This window comes from Triturus cristatus, chromosome 4_2 (assembly GCF_964204655.1).
Source record: "Triturus cristatus chromosome 4_2, aTriCri1.1, whole genome shotgun sequence".
In the NCBI taxonomy this organism is placed as follows: Eukaryota; Metazoa; Chordata; class Amphibia; order Caudata; family Salamandridae; genus Triturus; species Triturus cristatus.
In genome coordinates, this window is record NC_140586.1 from 500290077 (window position 1) to 500310647 (window position 20571).

Sequence of the window (20571 nt, forward strand, 5' to 3'; positions counted from 1 at the left end):
AAGTGGTCTTAGAGCCTGTGAACACATTTTAGGGACACGTTCATTGAGTTTGCTTGACCATACACATATGCTTTTGGACATGATGTCTTTCTGCCTGAGTAATAATGCTTTCATTTTTTATGGTAAATTCTACAAACAAAACAAAAGGTACAGCTGGGTAGCTCATTTGTACCCAGGTACAAGAACTTGACGATGGGGTACTGGGAGACAGAATGTGTTTGGTCTGAAAAGAACAACAAAATAATGGAGAAAGTGGTCCTTTGGGTGTTTTATATTGACTATCTGTTTCTAATATGAGAAGATGGAACTGAGGAGCTTGAATGTTTTTTTACAATCTCTCAATTAAAATTCTCTGAAATTAAGATTTACATACATTATCAGCAAGGATACAATCGAGTACCTAGGCATTCGAGTATACATTTAAAATGGAAAGATCTGTACAACGCCGTTCCGGAAACCAACTGCTTGTAACAGAATTTTGGCTGCCAAAAGTGCCCATCCTATTGAGCGTGCCATATGGAGAGTTCTTGAGAGTCCAAAGGAATTGCTCGGAAGATCTTGAATATGAGGCACAAATCACTGAAATGCATAAAAGATTCAGACGGTGTGGCTATCCGATTACTGTCCTAAATGATGCCAAAGCTAGAGCAAAGAGACAAAAAAGAGAAAATGTGCTTGTTCCAAAAACATCTAGAAAAACTTTGAGACTAATGAGGTGACAAGATTTATCACTGACTTTAACATCTCAAACAAAGGTGTAAGAGAAGATGTGGGTAACCACTGGAAACTACTTAGAAAAGACGAAGATCTAAAGAACCTAACTACAGAGCACCTAAACATCACGTACAAGAAAATGACCTCTTTAGGAGATTTATTAACTGAAAGTTAATTCACTAAACTGGACCAGAAAGGGAAAATTGGCTAACGACGAATGGCTTTGTCGAATGTCAGGAACGTAAAGCCTGTCAATATGGACAGAATCGAGTAAACATTAGAACTCTCAATGGCACGATGAAGAAAATCAAGGAAAGGATATAATGTGAAACAATACATGTAGTATATTCATTGGAATGTAGATGTGGTAAATAATACATTGGCAGCACAGTTAACAAGCTTAAACTATGTATTTTTCAGCACATTAGAGTGATCTCTAACAAAGACTTTAACTATGTGATGAAAAAACACATATCCTAATGAAATAAGTCCTAATTCTATAATAAATCCTAATGAAAGAAACCTTTGCAGACCTGATGTTCTTTGAATGTATTGGGTTTTTTCTGTAAAGCGCTGGGTCATGTTCGTGCTCTACACTACACTAAATAAATAAATGTCGCTTTTCCGTCACAAGGTGATGGTGTACTCTACTACATGGCAAAGACAGAAATGGAAGTGGTCAAATCAATTCTGTCCACAGATTCCCAGTTATTCATGATGTCACGGTGACGTCGTTAACCGCGACGATCACACCTTTCCCATAAAGTGAAACCCATATATGCACACACATTACAGTATAGAGGGTTATTACTGAACACTTCAAACTCATGTTTTTCTACTGGATTTCTAGAACAACCATCTCTAAAACCTATTTTCCGTTTTCGCAGTGAGGCCGGAGATCGTGATGACGTTGGTAAACGGTACATCGCGGAAGCAGAAAGCAAAAGCAGAAATTCACTAGCCACCACCGCATAAAAAATGTATAACTAATTAATTAATTCTAACCATCACAGTAGATAACTCATTATATAAATAACTCTATAAAAACATTTATCAATATCTCTGTAACAATGCATACTAATGATTCATTGATATATTTATTTAATATTTTCACCAATATTCGCGACGATGTTGATAGTCGCGATGTCCCCACGATGGTACATGGGGCCTATGCTGGTGGTCATGTAGTCATGAAAATCACGCGCAATTACAAAAATCAATTTTGGACATATAAATTCTGTCACTAACACCTTCATTTCTCAAGCACGCGCACAGAGTATCTCCACCCTGACCCCTTATGTGGCCTTTCACACAGATTTTCAGCTATCGTTCCTGATAGATAAATAGCGGCCGCAACTTTCAATTCAGGTTGTGTCCAGCCATTCAGAGTATTCCCATTGGCGCCTGCATTCGCAATTAATCGCAAAACCACCACGAAATATCTGCGGCCAGAGATATCACTATAATTTTAAACTTAAATTTCTCACAAACTATTGTACGGATTTACACCAAATAAGCAAAAAGCACTTCCTTGAACCGACATCTACCTCCCTGCCAAATTTGGTCGAAAGTCTGCTCAGTGGTTTGGGCTGTAGAGGTGGCTAAAGGTTCTTATGATTACTATTGCAAATGCAACCTTATTTCATGCCCCAAATTCTCAGTCCCCCCTGCATGGATCACCCTTACACTTTACCAATCAATAGTACCCACTGTGACACTTTTTTGGGCAAAATCTCATGCAGATTGGTCAAACGACGCCAAAGTTATAGCCAAGTCAAAAAATGTTTTTCCTATGGAAACTAGGTCCTAACTATAACTACCTACTGGCGAAGAGTGTCGAAACGTGTCATGGCTGCAGAGGTTGCTGCGAGAGCTAAATAAATATCGAAACTGCACTATTTGGGTCTGTGCTTTACTTTCTGGGCAAGGTGGAAGTTCAAGGTGAAGTGGACGAAGTTCGCCGCCAACACTAGCCTCCCACGGACCAAAGGACGAAGAGCGGACCACCAAGAATCAGTGCAAATTCCAATTTATTTCGTGCCAAGCAAGTCTGCCATTACGCGTTTCGACCCCAACTCGGGTCTTGATCACATGACGCATTGCGTAATCAAACAGTGACATTTAAAGAGATAAGTGCAGGGATGTGACGACACAAAGTCAAAGTGCAAATGCATGGTAACTGAAAAGTTACTTAAAGCAGCGAATGTCTTTCAATTGCATGTGCAAATTTCACGCATTAAAACAATCAATAAATATACGAAATTGTGTATAAATATATAAATATATAAATATGCTGTTAAATACTAAAACAATTGTTATAAAATCACAATATGTTAAAAGAAGCAGCAACATATATGGTTGGTTAAGTGGTTGGTAAAATACCTCCATAGTTATAACAGAAAAAGACAACATAGCAATTGAAATCTAGTATGATGTGCCAATTGGTTCTACATACAGCTAAAAATGCTTGCTCATATTTTGTAAATGTGTCTATCTGTATCTTTGTTATTCTCAACCACAATAATTAGTTTTTATTGGTAAATGCTGTTAATGCGTAAATTCATTTGTGCTGCTTATATGCTATACATTATATATATATATACACATACACATGCATATACACATATATCCTCCTAAAGCCTGCTCTCCTCGCAAATGAACAGGTACCAACACCGCTGTATTCTCAGTTTGCAAAGTTTATTGGCAACACGACTGTGAAACATTTCCGCTGAGAAAAAAGCAGAGAAAGCAGCCTTTCACACACTCATAGATGCCATTACATATTTCCTTTAAATGATGTGATGTGCTACACAGGGAGAGTCAATAACATAAAGAAAATACTGAACGCCAAAATAAACAGCCTCATATCACACTAACAAAACAAGCAATGTTAATGCTGAACTCATCCACTAAGGGTGATAATTTATGTATAGCAAAAAGCACATATAGCAAAGATAAAATCCAATACAGATGCTTACATTTAAAGGGACAGTGCCATTAAATTTATTGGAAGAGTCTGATAAGAAAGGTGTATGCAAAATTCATTATTTCCAATCTACACACAAACCCAAATCAAGGATAGTGCATAAAAACAAATTAAACATGTATCAGCCTACACGTAAAAAGATAAAGTGAAAATACACTTGTGTACATCTTTCAACATCATAAAGATGAAGAGGAGTGCAAATTAAAATGTGTCTAATTTAGGGAGGGGTGTGGGTTAACAAAGTGTCAGCAACAAGGTTCCCAAGTGGGTAATCTTGAACAATGTAGAATCACACTCCCTCCCAATGAATCAGAAAATGCAATGGCCCAAGTGGGCAGTTGCTCCAGCACATTCTTCCCTGTGCTACATGATTAGTCCATGAACACTTGGAGTTGTGAAGTTATAAAGTGAAGGACCTAAAGAACAAGTTACTTACCTTCGGTAACGCTTTTTCTGGTGGATACAGTATCTGCCTGTGGATTCCTCAACTCATGAATATACCCTGCGCCAGCATTCTGTGGAAAATTTTCCCCTAGCTCTCCATGCCGACGAGGTAATCACAATGTTATGGCACCGCACGCGGCTTCGCATGACATCACTGGAGCCATAAGAGGGCCATGTTGGCGTGATGACGTCAGTTCCACCCATTTTTTCCGTGCCTCTGAGGCGAACGGGCGGACCGACAATAGAGACAATGCATACATAGTACACAGTATTCACACAAATACACACAGTGTAAAGTGAAAAAGGAAAGCAAAAGAAAGCAAGCATTTTGTATAAGCCTACACAAAGGCAAACAGAGGCAATACAAAATGACAATATGAAGCAACATATTAACCAAAATCTCTTTTAAGGTATAAAAGGGTGGACAACGGGGAGGCGGGTGGCTCAGTGAGGAATCCACATGCAGATACTGTATCCACCAGAAAAAGCGTTTCCGAAGGCAAGTTACTTGTTCTTCTGATGGATACATCTACCTGTGGATTCCTCACCTTATGAATAGAATCCCACAGCAGTCCAACACCGGGAGGAGGGTGTTCACCCTTCTATACCAAAAAGTCCTGCAAAACAGAGCGCTCAAAATGGCCGTCCCTCCTCACCTCGGAATCTAAGCAGTAATGCTTCACGAAAGTGTGGAGGGAGGTCCAAGTTGCGACCTTACAGATATCCAACACAGGAACACCCCTGGACAAGGCAGAAGTAGATGATTTAGCCCTGGTGGAATGAGCTCTAATGCCTTCAGGGAAGCTCCTTACCAGCCAGAGCATAGCAGATCTTGATGCACAAGATGATCCACCTGGATAGAGTGCGCTTGTGCACCGCCTTGCCCTTCATGCGTCCAACGTAGCCCACAAAGAGCTGATCATCCAATCGCAGGTCCTTCAATCTATCCAGGTAGAAACTAACCACCCTCTTAGTATCCAAGCGGTGAAGCCTCTCTTCCTCCTTGGAAGCGTGAGAGGGGGATAGAAAGTTGGGAGGGTAATGGACTGCCCTAGATGGAAGGGAGTTACCACCTTAGGCAGAAAAGCAGCCCTGGTCCTGAAAACCATCCTTTCAGCATGCAGTTAGAAACAGAGGCTAAGAACTTAAAGCCTGAAGCTCACTCACACTCCTGGCTGAGGTGATAGCCAAAAGGAAAACTGTTTTGAATGACAGCAGTCTTAAAGGACAACAATGCATAGGTTCAAATGGGAAATGGGAAATCCCACGGGGGCATAATGAAGGGAGTAGGCGGAAACATATTAGTAAGGCCCTTAATAAACCTTAAAACAATCGGAGATTTAAAAAGAGACAGCTGATCAGGCAAACAATGAAATGCCAATAAAGTCGACAAATAACCTTTAACAGTAGCCACAGCACAACCCTGCTGGGCCAAATGCAGCAAAAAACAAAGAACATCAGAAAGATGGGCTTTTAAGGGATTAATAGACCTCTCTCCACACCATTTAACAAATCTTTACAACCTGTAGGAGTAAATGGACTTGGTGGAGTGGCGCCTGGCCGATGAAATAACATCCACCACTTCAGGCAGGAGAGAAAAAGAGTTCAGGTTGCCCCGTACAATCTCCAGGCATGAATGTGCAGGCTCTGGAGGTGGGGGTGTAGAACCTGCCCCTCCGACTGCGAGAGGAGGTCTACCCTGAAAGGGAGACGGAGCGGAGGGTACGAGGAGAGGTGGAGAAGATCTGTGTACCACACCCTTCTTGGCCAATCCGGGGCGATCAATGTAACTTGGGCCCGGTTTTGGCGAATCTTCCTCAGAACCCGAGGAATCAAGGGTATGGGAGGAAACACGTAAAGGAGTTGTGTGCCCCAACTCAACTGAAACGCGTCTCCCAACGCCCCCTGCATCGGAAACTGGAGACTGCAGAATGACGGGCAGTGCGCATTCTCGCGGGTGGCGAACAGGTCCACCCAATGGGTCCCCAACGTCCAAAAGACGTAACGATCCATCTCCGGATGGAGCCTCCACTCGTGGTCGGCGGAGAACTGCCGACTGAGACTGTCCGCACGCACGTTCAGCACCCCGGCCAGATGATTTGCCATCAGACAAATCCGATGGTCCTGAGCCCAGGACCAAAGACGCAGGGCCTCTCTGCAGAGACAATGCGACCCCACTCCTCCCTGCTTGTTGACATACCACATCGCGGTAGTGTTGTCCGTCAGGACTTGAACAGACTGACCGCGAAGGGAAGGGAGGAAGGCCTTGAGTGCCAAACGAATCGCCCGCAATTCCAAAAGGTCGATGTGAAGCAACCTTTCCTCTGGAGACCAAAGACCCTTGATCTCCAGATCCCCCAGATGAGCACCCCACCCTAAGGTGGAGGCATCCGTTATCACTGTGGCCACCGATGGAGGTAGATGGAAGGGCTTTCCTTGAGACAGATTGCCCTCCACGCTCCACCAAGATAGATCCGCTGCAGCTTCTCTGGAGATCCTGATCGACTCCCTGAGATCTCCGTTGTGCTGATACCACTGCCTGTGGAGGCACCACTGGAGCGCCCTCATGTGCCAGCGTGCATGGTTGACCAACAGAATGCAGGAAGCGAACAGACCGAGCAGGCGAAGGACCTTCAGAACTGGAACAACCGCTCCATTGTGGAATAAAGGGACCATCTCCTGTATGTCGAGAATTCTTTGAGGAGGAGGAAATGCCCGACACACAGTAGTGTCCAGTACCGCCCCTATGAACAGGTTGCGTTGAGAGGGCACCAGGTGAGATTTGGGCACGTTTATCGAAAAACCCAATTCGAATAACAGCTAAGATGTTACCTGCAGATGATGCTGCACCATCTCTGGGGACTCTGCCTTCAGAAGCCAGTCGACCAGGTAGGGGAAAACCGGAATCCCCGACTTCCTGAGATGGGCCGCTACCACTGCCATCACCTTCGTGAAGACTCGAGGTGCGGTAGTAAGATCAAACGGGAGGACCGCAAACTGGTAATGTTGCGACCCAACCGTAAAACGGAGATACTTCCTGTGCGACTTCAGGATTGGGACATGGAAGTACGCGTCCTGAAAGTTGAGCGACACCATCCAGTCTCCTTTCTGCAATGCTTGAAGAACCTGCGCAAGGGTCAGCATCTTGAATTTCTCCTGTTTCAGGTAAAAGTTCAAGACTCTGAGGTCCAGTATCGGACGTAATCTGCCGTCCTTCTTGGGAATCAGGAAATACCGGGAGTAGCATCCCTGACCCCTTTCCTGCTCCGGAACCACTTCTATTGCACCCTTTTGAATCAAAGCTAGTACCTCCTTCTGCAGAAGAAGCAGATGGTCTTCCGAGCAGTAACCTTGGCAAGGAGGGTAAGGGGGAAGAAACTCCCAAAAGGGAAGGGCGTACCCAGTCTCCACGAGGTTTAAAACCCAAAGGTCGGTTGTAACAGATTTCCAACCCCGCAGAAAGTGGGACACCCGATCCCCAACAGGTCTTACATGATCCAGGATGGGGGATCTAGGGCTGCTTCCCTGAAGCTTCATTGGGAGCAGAGGAGGCAGAAGAAGAAGAGGGGTTGTGGCCAGAACCTCTCCGACCTCTTTGTCTCCCTCTATAGGACCTATAGAGGGGATTCTGCTGTTGTTGCTGCTGCTGCTGCTGAGGCTGCCGGTAGGAGCGAAATGAAGACCTTCCGAAACCCCAAATCCCCAAATCCTTTAGCAGGTGCCTGCAGACCTAAAGATTTAGCTGTTACCCTACTCTCCTTAAATCTCTGTAGGGCAGAGTCAGCCTTTTCACCAAAAAGTTTTTGTCCATCAAAGGGCAAATCCACCAAGGTGGCCTGAACGTCCGCAGAGAAGCCAGACGAACAAAGCCACGCCTGCCTTCTAGTGGCTATAGACGACCCCATTATTCTCGCCACCGAATCAGCCGTATCAAGGCCCGACTGAATCACCTGTCTCACATCGGCCTGAGTATCTGCGACCACCTCCATAAAGGACGCCTTATCATCGTCTGGCATCTTAGGGGCTAAAGATTTCATCGAGTCCATCAAAGCATGAACATAGCGCCCTAGCAAGCACGTGGCATTAGTGGACTTAAGTGCCATGCTCCCATATGAAAAGGTTTTCTTAGCCGCTTGATCAACCTTTTTGGACTCCCTGTCCGCAGGAGTCTGAGGGAATGCTCCTGAAGCATGCTTCGAGCATGACGCCTGCACCACTAGACTTTCTGGCGAAGGGTGCGAAGATAGAAAATCTGGATCCACAGGAGCCACCCTATATCTTCTCGCCACCTGCCTGGAGACCGCTGGTGACGATAGCGGCTTACGCCAGACTTCCACAATTGGCTCCAAAATAGCCTAATTGAAAGGCAGCAAAGGCTCACTGGTCGAGGAAGGCGAATGCAACACCTCCGTAAGAAGGTTAGGCTTATATACCGCAGAGGGCAACTGCAAATCCAACAGCTCTGCGGACTTTTTTATCACCATATGATAGGGAGCCAGTTCCTGCGGCGGAGAGGACCTAGTCGAAGAATGCTCCCACTCCGGAGTCGTGTCCAGGCCACTAGCCTCCTGAATCCCCTCAAACTCATCAGAGGACGTGTCAACTTCACCTTCCTCCACCTCCACTCAATATCGTTCTTCATCCAAGACCCTTTGGGCCTCTCTTCTTGAGCGGATCCATGGAACCGGCGTCGCCAGCGCCGTACACGGAGTCAGAGGAGCCAAAGGTGCAGAGATCGGCGGCGCCGGAGTCGGGGTCGGCGGCGCCGGACGCGGCGCCGAAGTAGACGGCAACGGCGCCGAGGAAGGCTCCGAAGAAGGTCGATCCATTTGAAGCCGAGATGGATCCCCAGACGGCGCCGGAAACTGCCACGAAGGCGCCATCGGCAGGAAGGGCATAAACAGGGCCTGAGCGTAATGCTGCGGCACTCCCAGAGTATAGGCCAGAGAACCCACGGGACCAGTAGGTGCACCGGATGGGAAGGCAGCCCGTTGGAAGATTCCATACACTGTATTAAAAAAATGTGACGAATCCATACCCGGAGCCGGGAACTGTGGATAATGGCCTGGTCCCGGATCCGTCTGCGGAGTACCTGGTACCGGCGCCTCAGTGTCCTCCACAGGCGCCGCAGGCTCATCGGGCTCTAGAGAAGGCCCTTCTCCTTGCTCTTGCTCAACCTCAGAAGCCGAAGGCCCCACTGGAACCGGTGACGGCGCTGGTGACGGCGCCGGTGACTGCGCCGGGGACTGCGCCGGGGACTGCGCTGGAGCCTGCTTCGGCGAAGGAGATCCCCCAGGAGACTTAGAAGGAGAAGGAGATATATCCTTACTTCGGCGTCGAGGCAAAGTCGATCTCGACGCCTTGTTCTTCGAAGACCGGCGCCAAGAAGAATGCTTCCTTTTCTTATGGTGTTTCTTCGACTTCGAAGAATGCGAAGTCGACGACTCCGGCCTCGATCTCTCCTTCTTCCCCGCCTCTCTTCTCCTTTTTTGCCTTGGCCATGAAGAGCTTCGCCTCCCTTTCTTTCAACGCCTTGGGATTCATCCTCCTGCAGCTGGAACAATCTTCCACATCGTGGTCGGATGAAAGGCACCACAAACAATCATCATGGGGGTCTGTCATAGACATGTGGCCCCCACATTCCCTACAGGGTTTAAAACCCGACTTCCTTGTCGAAGACATGACACATTTTTTCCAATAGTAACACCAAACGACTACAAAGTAGCAGGAGAGTGCTGGAAAAACCATTGCGCGTCGACGGCGTGGAAAAAAGGGAACTGACGTCATCACGCCGACGTGGCTCTCTTATGGCTCCGGTGACGTCATATGGAGTCGCGAGCGGAGCCGATGCATTATGACGTCGTCCACGTCGGCATAGAGAGCTGGGGAAAAAGGTTCCGTGGAATGCTGGCGCAGGGGATATTCACAAGGTGAGGAATCCACTGGCAGATGTATCCATCAGAAAGCCTAGATCCGTCAAAAGGAAGATCGAGAAGGGCAGCCTGTACATCAGGAGAGAACCCAGAAGACCTTAGCCATGCATGCCTTCTCGTAGCAATGGATGAGCCCATCACCCTGGTAACCGAATCTGCCATCTCCAGGTCAGACTGGATGACTTGGCGAGCCGCAGCCTGTGAGTCTGCCAGTACCTCACTGAAATTTCCCCTTTCTTCCTCAGATAATTATGGAAGAAGCTGTTTGGCAGAGTCCATAAGGGCATGAATGTATCTACCCAACAAACAGGTAGCGTTGGTGGACTTCAAAGCCATACTGGCTGAAGAGAAGACCTTCTTTGCAGATTGTTCAAGTTTCTTGGAATCCCTGTCAGCAGGAGCCTGCGGAAAGACGCCCGTGGACTGCTTTGAACAAGAAGCCTGCATCCCTAAATTCTCGGGCGAAGGATGAGACGAAAGTAACACAGGATCCCCTGGAGCAGGCCAGTACCTTCTGGACACCGACCTTGAAACTGCAGGAGCAGAAAGAGGATTGCGCCACACCTCAAGGATTGGCTCCGTCAAGGCATCATTGAACAGTAAAAGTGGTTCAACCACAGAGGACAGAGAGTGAAGCACCTCTGTGAGCAGATTAGGCTTATACTCAGCCATAGGGACCTGCAGATCCAAGAGCTCTACAGCCTTCCTTATCACAGTATGGTAAAGTGCAACTTCCTTTGAGGGGGAAGATTTCTGAGAAGCAAAGTCCCACTCCGGAGAGGTGTCAAGTCCATTTGCCTCACACAGACCCTCGAAGATATCCTCAAACTTATACATTTCACCTTCGCCATTTCTTTAGCCTGGTACTGTTCCTCCTCTAACAACCTCTGCACTTCTCTCCTCGAGTGCATCTTCAGTTGCGGCGTCGGCGGCGCAACACACGGCGTCGATGGCTCCAGGAGCGGCGTCGATGGAGGATCCACAGCAGCAACCGGTGCCGAATGAATCTGAAAAGAAGGTTCGCCAGATAGAGCCGGGGATTGCACATACGGCATGGACATCCTCGGAGCCGGGAAATGCCAGGATGGCGTCGTCGACATGAATGGCATGAAGGGGGTTTGAGGATAATGGTAAGGCACACCCAAATTAAATGCCCGAGGACCCACGGTACCCGAAAGTGCACCAGAAGGGTATAAGGCTCTTGTAAACACACCATACATCGCATTTAAAAAATGGTAGGGATCCAAACCCGGCGCTGGAAATTGAGGATACTGAGCTGGTTCATGATCCAATCGAGGCACCTCTGGATTCGGAACCGCCGGGGCCACAGGCGCTGAATGACCCTCAGCATCAGCCGGATCCGACAAACCTTCTGGTGTCGGAGAAAATCTCGGCATCAGTGACTGCGTCGGAGTCCCCTTGTACGAAGGAGAATGGGTCGGAGTCACTTGAGGAGACACTGAAGGTGAAGGAGAGACAAAGTCCTTAACACGACATCGAGAAGCCGGAGAAGGCGACCTCGAAACCACAGGCTTCGACGAACGGCACCGAGATCCATGCCTCTTCTTCTTCTTGTGCTTCCTCTTCGAGTAATGTGAAATTGACGACCTCGACTTTGAACGTTTTCAACCCCTTTTTTCTTTTCTCACTTTAGCCATGTACAGCTTGGCTTCCCGTTCCTTCAAGTCCTTTGGGTTCATCTTTCTACAGCAGGAACAGCCCTCGACGTTGTGATCTGATGATAAACACCACAGACAGTCCCCATGGGGGTCAGTGATCGACATATGACCCCGCACTCTTTACAGGTCTTGAAACCCGACTTCCTTGGAGCAGACATGGGAAAATCACAGAAGGAAATAAGCCAAAATACAAAGTATCTAGCAGAAAGTATGGAGAGTCCCAGAAAAACAGTTAACGTCGACAGCGCGGAAAAAAGGGAACTGATGTCATCACGCCGATGTGGCCCTCTTATGGCTCCAGTGACGTCATGCGGAGCCGCGTGCGGAGCCATAGCATTGTGACGGATGCCCTCATCGGCGTGGAGAGCCAGGGGAATAATTTCGGCGGAATGCTGGCGCAGGGGATATTCATAAGGTGAGGAATCCACAGGCAGATGTATCCATCAGAAGTGCAAAAACAAATTATAAAATCATCACTCTACAAAAATCACCCTGAGTCACATCTATTGTCAACATGATTAATAGTGATTAAATTAAAATGTATGAATGAACAGAGGAGAGAGAGAGAGAAGGGTAAGTGACAACTCGTTTGCTTTCCTAATCGAAAATACGTATAACCAATGAGTTAGCTACCTATTTCCACTGTCGTTGTAGCAACAAGTTCCTCATAATCTATAAGGCTGACGTGCCTTTGGAACCTGCAGGGTGTTTTAAAATCCCTCACCCACCTAGTTCGTGACATGCTTCATCATGGAGTTCCCACCCGGGTCGCCGAATCATGAATGCTTCCAAGGTGTGCTACAAGTCACGTATTATCACTTGATACTCTATGTTTCATGAAACCCACCTGTTAGCGATCAATCAGTCGGGGTGGGAGAGGTTTGAGTCTCTTACAACGGATCTTAGAGTAGATCTTTGCATCAAAATTAATTAGGGAAATTGGTCTACGATTCTTAACCTGCATCGGGTCTTTGCCGTCTATTGGGATTACAACTATAGTGGCTTTGCTAGTATGCCCAAAATGGTTCCAGAGTCAGCTAAGTGTTGATAGAGGGACAATAGAGTTGGTTTGAGTAAATGAGCGAAAGTTTTGAAAAAGGTAGCCATACGGGCATGGTGCCTTACGGGGTTTCAAAGAATGTGTCAAGTTCTGTAATCGAGATTGGGGAGCTAAGGGCCAGCTTCTCTTGATCAGAGATGGTCAGGAGGGGAGTGTCAGTGAGGTAGGCTGCACAGGAGGGTGCAGAGATATCCGCATCATCTTTATATAGTGATTGATAAAAATCTTTGTAAATTTCCAAAATTGTTTGTGGTCTGGTGTGGGTGACATTTGATTTATATATGAGAGAATCAATTCCCTTGTGGTTCTGTCTGTGTTTTAGATAGGAGGCCAGGATTTTACCTGCTTTATTTGCTTCACAGAGTTTTAGGCTTTATATTTGTTGACCCCAATTTCCGCTCTTCCACTCAAAATTCTTTTGTGCTCATATTTATTGTTGGTGAGGGTGGAGAGGGTTTGAGGGTTCAAATCAGAGATGTGGAAAGACTGCAGAGTTTTAATATCTTTTTCAAGTTCCAACAGGTCTTTATTGTGTTCCTTATTAATTTTAGCTTGGATGTTTATAAGGTCACCCCTGACTGTAGCCTTAAGTGCATCCCAGTCAGTGGAAGGGGAGGTATTGGCAATTGGTTTGTCTTCCAAGTAATTTATTATGGTTTTCTCAATCACCTCCCTAGAGGCAGCGTCTTTGATTGATTCGTCATTGAACCTCCAAATCTTGCAAGGGGTATACACATTTGCACCGGTGAGGGAGAGGGTAATGGCAGAGTGGTCAGTGAGTAGCCTCATCAGAATGTCTGTCTGGTCTATCAGATGGATATGGGATTTGGAAATCAATAATCTATTCTGGAGTCAGAATTGTGAGGAAGGAAAGAAAATGGTGTAGTCTCTAGTGTTCAGGTGTTGCAGTCTCCAAGAGTCAAGTAGGCCAAATCTAGCTCATAGTTTGTGTAATGGCCTGTGTGACCTAGAAGGTTGAAGTGTGGACTAGGACTGTCTGTCAATGCATACATCTAAGGGAAGATTACAGCATCGCCGCTTGGAATTAGGCTCCGGGGGAGGGTCAAGGAGTCAGCGAAATCTGGGTCATCAGTATTTGGACCATATACCTTGAAAACGTGAAAATGGCAGAATTTATTTGCAAATTTTTAAAGAACCCATCTTCCATTATGTTATGTCAAGTGTTATATGCTGGAGAGGCCTGAATTTTTGGAAATCAAGATGGCAACCTCATCCCTCTTGCCTTCCATAGAGGAGCAGAGGATGCCTGCAATCCAACTTCTCCAAAAACCTTTAAGTCCCTCATGGTTACTTTTTGTTTCTTGTAGTAAAATACTTTTTGTTTCTTGTAGTAAAATTACGTCAGGCTTCAATTTAAAGAGGTCGTTTTCCTTTTTTTGCCTTTGAGTGGGTGGTTAAGCCCTTTGATGTTTACAGAGACACATTTTTTAAATTACCATCCAGTGGGGAAATATTCATGGCGTGGAGGTGAGTCCATGGCTATGTAGATAAGGGGAAAAGTCTGTAGAGTGCCCTGACTGTGAGATGAAGAGAAATGCCTCAAAATAAGGGCACACCCTAGGGCAAGTTGGAGTAGTCAGTGAAGCTAAAGCAAAGAAGGAAAGTCTTACTAGAGCACCAACCAGGGATATTTAGGAGTAACCCCCTGAGAAAGGAGCACAGATATCCAAGCTATATACATTGGTGGGGAGGGAAGTCTGTAAGATGAGTTGCAAGAAAAGATAAGTAGAAATGACGTACCAAAAGGATATGCATGATTTAGACATAGACCTACAAGTAAGGTTAAAAAAGTAAATGAACATTGGGAGGCAAGAAATTGGGAGAAAAACAAAAATTAAAGACTTTTGAGTACAAGTACAGGGGCTCTAACCCCATGTTTTAGACACTGTGAACTTGTAACCAGACACTGCTGGCTCTACAGACTGCAAATCATGAGAAGGAACTGTTATGCTACCAGGACGGACCGCCATTGGACTGATTTGCTTGTTGTGCTTAATGCGGCCTGCTGGGCCATAAGAAGGACTGCCACTTAGCAAGGAGCCTGATGTGCTGGCCTGCTGCTTAGTCTCTGCTTTCATGCTCCCCGGTTGTTCTCCGGGGACTGGGTGGTGTGCCCCTCCCCGTTTGGCTAAAGGTTCTACTTCCAGCGTGTGGGGAGCTGTGTTGGTGTGTCCCTTCATCCTCTTGCCAGCGCATGGAAAGCGATTCCTACTTTCCCTGCCTACAGCACATGATGTCAGAAACTAGCATGTGGTGAATGCTGTTCTGGTTCTTAAAAGTATTTAGGGCTCTGCTTAAGGCAAGAGAAGCTCACTCTCTGTGAGGAGTACAAGAAGGGGGTCCCCAGTGTCAAGAGGACCACCCCTGTGCAAGAAGAAGTGTTGTGCACCTGTGTTGAGAGCCAGGACCCACCACCAAGTTTGCCTCTCCCAGCAGCGCACGTTCGGGCCCGGAGAGGCTTTGCGCTGCAGTTTCCTTGATCGGGGTGGCTCTTCATCAGTTGCTGTGCTTTGTGTAAGGGAGACGGATCGTGGCGAAGTCTGCCTCCGGCTGGGCAGTCCGCCCAAGGTACGGTGGCTGAGATCGAAGACCCACAGGGTACCCTGGGATCACTGGGACTCGTGCAGCGACTCCAGGTTGTTGCTTTTACCTAGCTGGAATGGTCCAGGGCTCGTCTGAACTAGGTGGTTCTCTGTTCTGCATTCCCTGCACAGAAGGGATGCGTTTAGGCAGCTGCACCGCGTGTTCGTGGGTATCTGCCTTTGATGATTCCACATGCTGAGGTCCTAGCGAGGTCTATCCGCCGATGTGGAAAGTAAGTGTGTCCTCCCACCTCTCCTTGCAGCATGCCTTTGTTGGCATTCACGATTCAGCTGGCAGGATGGGAACAAATACTCATTGGAGGTCCCGATCCTATTGAGGTTACCAAACACCATAATATTGCTAGAAGGAGCACAGAGGCTCCTGTACCTTACAGGAAAGCCCTAAAGTAATGCATAATGTGTAGTAGGAGTGGCAGGTACACTGTCTCCTATGCTCTGATGGTGATTTTGAGTAATCTATGTAGTGCTAGTGATATTTGGTGATGTATGTTGCACTACATGCCCTGATGTGATGATGTATGTCATGTTTTGCCTTATATTGACAGGATAACAAATACTCATTCAGGGGCTGCATAGTACGCACTATAATGTTCTCTTTCATGATGTTTTGCAACAAAACAGTCATTCTTTCATTGCACGCATTGTGAGGGTTTTTGACAATTGCCTACTTGGCAAAGTAATCACTGTTTTATGGTGTTTTGGTCTCTGACTTACGTATAATAAATTTAACATTTTGATATAACATTGTGTGGAGTCTCATTTGTGGTGTATTTATTGTGCTACATGAGTGAGTGTGTTGTGAAAATGCTTTACACAATGCCTTTGGGATAAGCCTGACTGCTCTGGTCAAGCTGCCAAGGGGGTGAGCATGAGCTATCTTGGGTGTGTAACTCCCTTACCACGACTAGAGTGGTGGGTTCTGCCTGGCTTAGGTGAATACCCTAGCCAACCAAAAAACCCATTTCTAACACTTGGTAATATCCAATATGCTGACAGATAGCAGGGAGACCCAACTGTAGGACCATCATAGTGGAAGAAAAAGTTCCAAAAAAGGCTATTGCGCCCCAAGTGTATGTGGATCACTGAGGCCAGACGAGTCTGCAGAACAGCAGATGGGCAGAAAATGTAAAAAGAACTCACCATTAACAGCTATAGTCCACCACTTTTAAACCGATTTATCATAACGGTAAGGAAAATAAACGTACCAGTTAACCACCATTTAACTCAGGTCAATTTGTTTGTTATGAATCACACAATAATATGTTAAATAACAAACCTTAAATAAAGGCTTCCATGCGAGATCTAAGTACTTGAAAGTCGTAGGCACACCTTGAGGATTCTCAAGCTGCTTGTCTTCACTTTTTCTTCTTTCTTGATGTGACTTTGCAGCAGGTTTTGACGGTCGAATATCCCAAAACATTATAGAGCTGACAAAAGAGACAGTCATAAGCAAACAAGAATAAATCTGGCAAACAAAACAAGTAAACACAATATTATGCACTTATACTGTACCACGAGTATTAAAGCTGTTGAAACAAATGAAGCTTTTGAGTAAGAAATGTGCGATCCTGCGTACCTTAAGGTGGTGTCTGCATGTATCCATAGCGTGGCACCATGGTGGCATGAAAGGAATTGCATCCTTAGTGTGGGGTGTACCTTAGAGGAGTGATGGAAAATGCTGTTTCTGGCATGCCTGCACCTAGGCATGGCTCCACTGGTGGACATTACAAAGGTGCTCCTAAAGCATTCCACTTTTCTGATACTACTATATGCAGGATCATTGTTGGACCTGTCCCTTTTTGCAGGGTTATCCCCAAACCTTTTTGCCTTCTTCATCCTATTTTTCTGAACTTCTTTTTGTTGGCTTCAGGACTCTGGGAACTTTACCACTGGTAATCAGTACTATAATGCATGTGCTCTCTCCTCTGAAACATGGTGTGAATGGGGTACACCTGTTTGGCATATATAATTTACTTGTAAGTCCCTTGTACAGTGGTAATCTAGATACTCAGCCTGTAAGTTAAATACTACTAGTGGGCACGCAACACTGATTATGCCACCCACTAGTGTAGCCTTTCAAACCTTTCTCAGGCCTGCCACTGCAGGGCCTGCATTCACAGTTTACTGCCACTTTAACTTGGCATTTAAAACTACTTGCCAAGCCTTAAACTCCCCTTTTACTACACATAGGTCACCCCTAAGGTAGGCCCTAGGTAGCCCTATGGGCAGGGTGCTGTGTAAGTAAAAGGCAGCAATGTGCCTTTATGTGTGGCATGCCATGGTAATGACAAACAGCATATTTTGGTTTTCACTACCGAGAGGACTACTCCTCTCATAGTCTAGCATTGGGAATTCCCTTATGTACACTTAAGTGGACATTTCTGATCTGAAAGGAGTAGTATTGCCATGTTTGGTAAGTTTAGAATGAATGTGATAAATCCTGCTTACTGGTGTACTTGGATTTTATATTACAATTTTAGAAATGCCCCTGTTAGAAAGTGCACATTTCTCTATGCTTATGACTCGGTGTTTTGCAGCCTGCCTCCAATCCACGTCTGGCCCTGGGTGACAGCTACACTTTGTGTTTACTTTCCAGACAACCATCAGACAGGAAGGGTTGGGTGTGAGAAGGTTACATCGGCATTCATCTTCATACTGCTGGTCTTCCTGGACTGGGAGAAAAAGGGGTGTTCACAATTTACATCTGTATAGGCTGTGTCCTGCCCTCAGACAAAGGGCTGATTTACTCCCTACTGAAGTCTGGAGCCAGTTCTGGGTTGAAAGGGATTTTTGCGCACTTTTAAGGTTTCTTTTGAAGTCACCCCCTACAACAAAGACATTTCTGAGTATAAGTACAGGGGCTCTGACCCAATGTCTTTAGAGCACTTTTGGATCTGGAACCATTTAAAGGACTCATCTAGGCTGCCTTTCTGTTGTTTCCCTGCTGTCTGCTTACGGCTGAGTGACCTTAAGGACTCACTGGATTGCTTTTCTGTTTGCTGCCAGCTGTTCTCTGACTCTGTTCTACCAGAGGCACTGTGTGCACTTGTAACCAGATGCTGCTGGCTCTACAATCTGTCCATTGCCAAGAGGGCTACTGTGCTGCTAGGAGGGATCGTCACTCTGCAATTAACCTGAATGTGCTGGCTTGCTGTCTCCTTTTTAAAAAATATATATATTTTTATTGAGTGGGAAAACAGAAAAAAACAGACAGTTTCTCTCTCCCTCCCACAGATTTTTTAAATAAATCCCCGTATACCCACCCCCCACCCTTCCCGCTGTTTGTCCAACCAGCTTTCATGTGAGTTTTTCTAATACATTTCTGATTTCTTATTCATACAGTATCATGGAGTATACATAAAATATAAAATAAATTTCCGTTATCCAATAACAAATCTTTTAAATACATTTCATTTCATGATTCAATTAGCCTAAGGTGCATTTTATAGCAGCAACTTCAAATTGTCAAAATGCAATCAACGCCAATTGCCTTCACGACCCATCTTATAATACCTTAGTCACCAGCTATCCATAAAGTGCATTGCATACATTGTTATGTTTTATTTAGCAGCCCATTAATAAAGTGCAGAGATTTTAAAGTGCAAACGTGGAATCTCTAAAACTTTTAGATAATATAAAAAGGGGTCTCAATGCTACCATACAAACGATAGGGGCTGATCTTGCGGTATGCATAAGTTACCCATCTAATTGTTACCTCCAGTTGGCAAAATGCTGCCAAATTTCTGCCCCTTTCTTTATAGCCTTATACCCCCACCGTTTATATATAGCTTTCTCGAGATTATATGTACTCAGCAGGTGAGCTAACTATTGGTGAAATACTGGAAGGGTAGCATCCAGCTGAGCTGAGGCTATACAAATTCTGTATACTGCCATTGCTACACAGATAAAATCCCTTCCTTCCTTTTTTCCCAGATTAGTTATACCAAGCATTATTACCGTGGGTGTTACATTCACTCGTAGCAACAGCTTCTCTAGTAAGAATACCTCTATTACTCTTATAAGCGGACCAAGCTTGTTGCAAGTGGCAAACATATGCATTAGATCTGCCTTATAAACCGCACACCGCGGACAGACCACCCCTTTCCCCTCCTCCCATTTGGCAATCCTATATGGGGTGCAGTATAGCTCAAAGCGTGTTTTATAGAACTGCGCTTGGAGGTTCGCCGGTATTAAAGTCGGTAATTAAAAATCTACATCTGTAATGCCTAGTGCCCCTTGCCACTTAGATGAGCATTTTCCCAGGTTGTCTTTCATATAATCATTTATCAATTCATATAACAGTCCAATTCTAGGTACCTCAGGCCACATTAATCTATCCACTAATTCACAGCTCCCAAAATTCTCCTTCCCTCCTCCCTTCCTTTGCAAAAAAGTCTCTAAGCTGTAGATATTTGAAAAATTCTCTATTGAATGACTCGAATTTCGCTCTCAGTTCTTCAAAGGACATTAAACCACCCAAGGAAAAAAGGCAGTCTACCTGAGTTACACCTGCCTTTATCTATTTATCAAAGTAAAAGTCAGTAAAAAAAACAGAAAGATCTTTGATTGTAAAAAAGGCGGATAGTAATTTAATTTCCCAAGTCCAATCAAGCATCGTAAAGAGGACCTTACTTTAAAAGCTGTAAGCAGTGCCTTACAGCGCACCCTTTTATAGTATCCAACATCAAGTTGACGCCAAAGGCCCCTTCTTACATCGTGGCCATTCATTTGTTCATAAGGGGAGGTATCGCTGACTATTCCCATCCCAGGGCACACGTTCAAAAGTGCTATATATTGCTCAATAGAGGCTGCCCACCAGTATAATTGGAGGTTCAGTAGGGCCAAGCCGCTGCGCTTTCTGGGTAGGGATGAATATTTTATTGACCTTCTAGGTCTTGAATACTCCATTATGAACTGTGCAAATATGCTTTTAAGTTTTTTTAACCCCTTCGCTGCAAAGGTCTTTTCCCCCCGTGCAAAGCCTTTTTTGACTATTTAGGGTAGTTCGCGCTTAGGCCCCTGTAACTTTTTAACCACATAAGGTATCCATGCCAAGTTTGCGTCCTTTTCTTCCAACATCATGGGGATTCTAAAGGTACCAAGGGTTTGTGGATTTCCCTGGAGGGGACCT

General features: G+C 45.5%; 1 protein-coding gene across 3 annotated transcripts in view; it reads right to left on the bottom strand.

Moving 5' to 3' along the window:
- Positions 1–20571, bottom strand: part of DNAI3 (dynein axonemal intermediate chain 3) — a 958656-nt gene that overhangs the window by 393155 nt on the left and 544930 nt on the right. For all 3 annotated transcript variants that reach the window (XR_014960642.1, XM_085602077.1, XM_085602078.1), the window contains one exon: positions 16717–16867. Coding sequence is in view for 2 of the 3 variants with exons in the window: in XM_085602077.1 (XP_085458203.1) it covers positions 16717–16867 (151 nt within the window). In the remaining variant the exon portion in view is untranslated. The remainder of the gene's footprint in view (positions 1–16716; positions 16868–20571) is intronic.